Source organism: Tupaia chinensis, unplaced genomic scaffold (genome assembly GCF_000334495.1).
Source record: "Tupaia chinensis unplaced genomic scaffold, TupChi_1.0 Scaffold000455_1, whole genome shotgun sequence".
Classification (NCBI taxonomy): domain Eukaryota; kingdom Metazoa; phylum Chordata; class Mammalia; order Scandentia; family Tupaiidae; genus Tupaia; species Tupaia belangeri.
The window spans coordinates 204,078-206,832 of NW_006159963.1; the positions used below are offsets into that span (position 1 = coordinate 204,078).

Here is a 2,755-nt window from a genome sequence, read left to right on the forward strand (position 1 = left end):
GACGGTGGATAAACATGACAGACACAGGCTCCGCCTTCAGGCCAGCATGGATATGAAACTGGAAGTGTGACCCTGTAACTGTCCTTAGAAGCAGGAGTCCAGAGGGTGAGAAAGCAATGCTCCTCATTCAGGTCTCTCAAGTATCAAGTGAAAAACCTAAAGCCCACATCGCCTCAGGGATTTGTGGACTAAATGAGCAAGCAAAGGAGAAAAGCCTACGAGACAAGGTCCCAAAGAGATTACTGTCTTCACTGCCAAACATCAGGGACTAAAGAAGTCCTTTATGAAGCAAAGCTTTATAGAAGAATCTGATCAGCAGGCGGAAGTCGCTGGACTCTCACATGGCTGACTGTGGTTTGAGTTCCAGACCTAGCAGCTTACTTTCTCACATTCCCTTTTTTACTCTCTGGTCAAATTAAAGGTAATAATGATAATAATAAAATAAATATTCTTAAAAAAAAAAAAGAATCTGATCTTTGCACAAAGGACACTGAGTGGCAGTGTATAGTGTCGACTGCGGTTTGGTGAAAACTGCAGAAATATCCTTCAAATAGAGGATTCCTTTTCCAGCTTCTAGAAGGGCAGAGAGCATCTATGATTCAGCTGATAGGATATATCATACCCTCAGTGCTTTCCTTTCTGATGAACCGACTGGCACCCAGCCTGATAAATTTGAAAGACTGGCTAGTTGACAAGTCCGTAAGCCTTTTTTTCAAGCCTAATATCTCAGGTCATAAAGTTATACACATGGTAATCGTAAGGTCCAAACCAAAAGTCAGGACTTTCTAAGCGTGAAATGGAATATTACGAAACTATAAGAAAGAATGAAGAAGTTCTTCAATTACTATTAAGGAAAGATATAAGACAAATACAGGGGCAAGATAAAACACATTTGCATATATGTAAAACAGAGGCTTATACACACATATATGCTTAGATGAATAGAACAAGCTCATTTATGTAAAAAGGCTTTTACACATATCCGCCTTTATATAAAATTCCTCTGCATAAGGTATAAATAATATTGGTTAGATCCAGGAGACTAGGAGACAAGGGTGGAAGAAAGGTAAACCTTTTACACATTTTATATTCTGAACCATGTGTACCTATACAAATACTTAAATTCAAAGAAAAGGGCAATGAAAGCAGGCCATCCAGCCAGACGATGAAAAGAGTAGCTGAGGGGCCAGCAGATGGCGTAGCAGTTATGTCACTAGACTCCCACATGGGCCACCATGGTTCAAGTCCCAGACCTGGTGTCTTGAAACTCACACCGGGTACATGTGCATGTGTGTCCAAGATCTGGGGAGGAGAATAGAGGAGAAGGGATTGCAGCATGGCCCTCTCCCAGGGAGGTGATTGCTCACTTTCCCTCGGTCTCTAAAAAAAAAAAAGAAAAAGAAAAAAAAGACCTGGACTCGACATCTACCTCGTACCTCGTACGTAGCTGTGTTACATCAGCTCAGGAATTCTGCCTGAGCCTCAGTGTCCTCCCTCTAAAATGAGGACTGCTACAAAGAGCTGAGAATTTCAGTAAGATCATAAATGGACAAGTACCCAGTTCCAGGGCCTGACAGATGACACGTTTGACTTGCTATCCACCCTCGAAGTTCTGAGAAGCATAACAATACTGACATAGAAAATGCTGTAGACTATTGGTTTTCTCTCAAACTTCTGATTGCATTAACACTCCCTTCTAGAAAAAGAGACATCTTCCCTTGCCATTCCACCCCCACACTGAAGAAGAAAAAAAAAAAAAAACTATCTTAAAGGACAAGAGAGCTTTTCAATTCTTGAAAAGACTCAGAAAAAAAAAGACAAGATTCAGAAATACAGTACAATCTCTCTTCAAGATAAGTCAATTTAAGTTCATCTGCCGAAACTCAAGAAGAGTTCTTTTTCCTCCTTCAAAAGTTTTCACTGGGCAAACTTCAGAAAAGAAGAGATGGGATAATTCCCAGGCCAAGGGCTAATCTACTAGAAAAGCTAAGAAATGGGCACTGAAATATTGTTTATACTCATGTCTTTTCAAGAAAGCCAAGTTCTTTTTTCAACTTTCTGAACCAAGGTTTATTTTCAGACAAAGACCTCCAGGTCAAGACTTCAAATGGGCATAGACTTTTTTTCTGACAGTTATAAGCAAGCACAGAGGAATACAGAAAAGTCATTTCACAGAAAACCTGACAATCCTGACTTTGGGCTGCCAAAGGAGGCCTCAATAAGACAATAATGATAATTGTCAAGCATTGACTGTGGGCTGGAGCTTTTCATCTGTCACCTCATTTTAATCCACACAAATAACCCCATGACACAGGGATTATCACTAGCTCTGCAAGTCAGGCCAAACAGCTGAAGTGACTTGCCTGAAGTTACGTGACTTAGTTGGTATCCGTGGGACTCCATTCCAAAGCTAATGCATCATTCCACTGCCTATTTCTAAATAATAAATAATTATCAAAAGGCAATTTGGACAAAGATAGTGAATCAGAATTCTGATTTTAAAAAGAGACTTATTCAAATTTGGTCATGTACCTCGTTGATTAATTTTAGGATGACCATCCTAATATCTTTATTCTCTCCGTAATAAATTCACATTAGAGGAAGGTGGCTCTGGCTATTCATGCTAACTCTGAGAGAAAAACATTTATTCAGATTTCCCCTTGGAATAACAATGAGAAGAAACACAAAAGCCCACAACAAGAAGGGGGCCGCTCACAGTTTTGTAGACTTGTTCAGTGGGGCCATCGAATTCCTG

At 40.1% G+C, this 2,755-nt stretch overlaps 1 protein-coding gene across 8 annotated transcripts in view; it reads right to left on the reverse strand.

Moving 5' to 3' along the window:
* CDK5RAP2 (CDK5 regulatory subunit associated protein 2) overlaps window positions 1–2,755 on the reverse strand; it is a 208,699-nt gene that overhangs the window by 172,437 nt on the left and 33,507 nt on the right. For all 8 annotated transcript variants that reach the window (XM_006155484.3, XM_027774561.1, XM_027774562.1 and 5 more), the window contains exon 5: window positions 2,717–2,755. In XM_006155484.3, coding sequence (XP_006155546.1) covers window positions 2,717–2,755 — 39 coding nt within the window. The remainder of the gene's footprint in view (window positions 1–2,716) is intronic.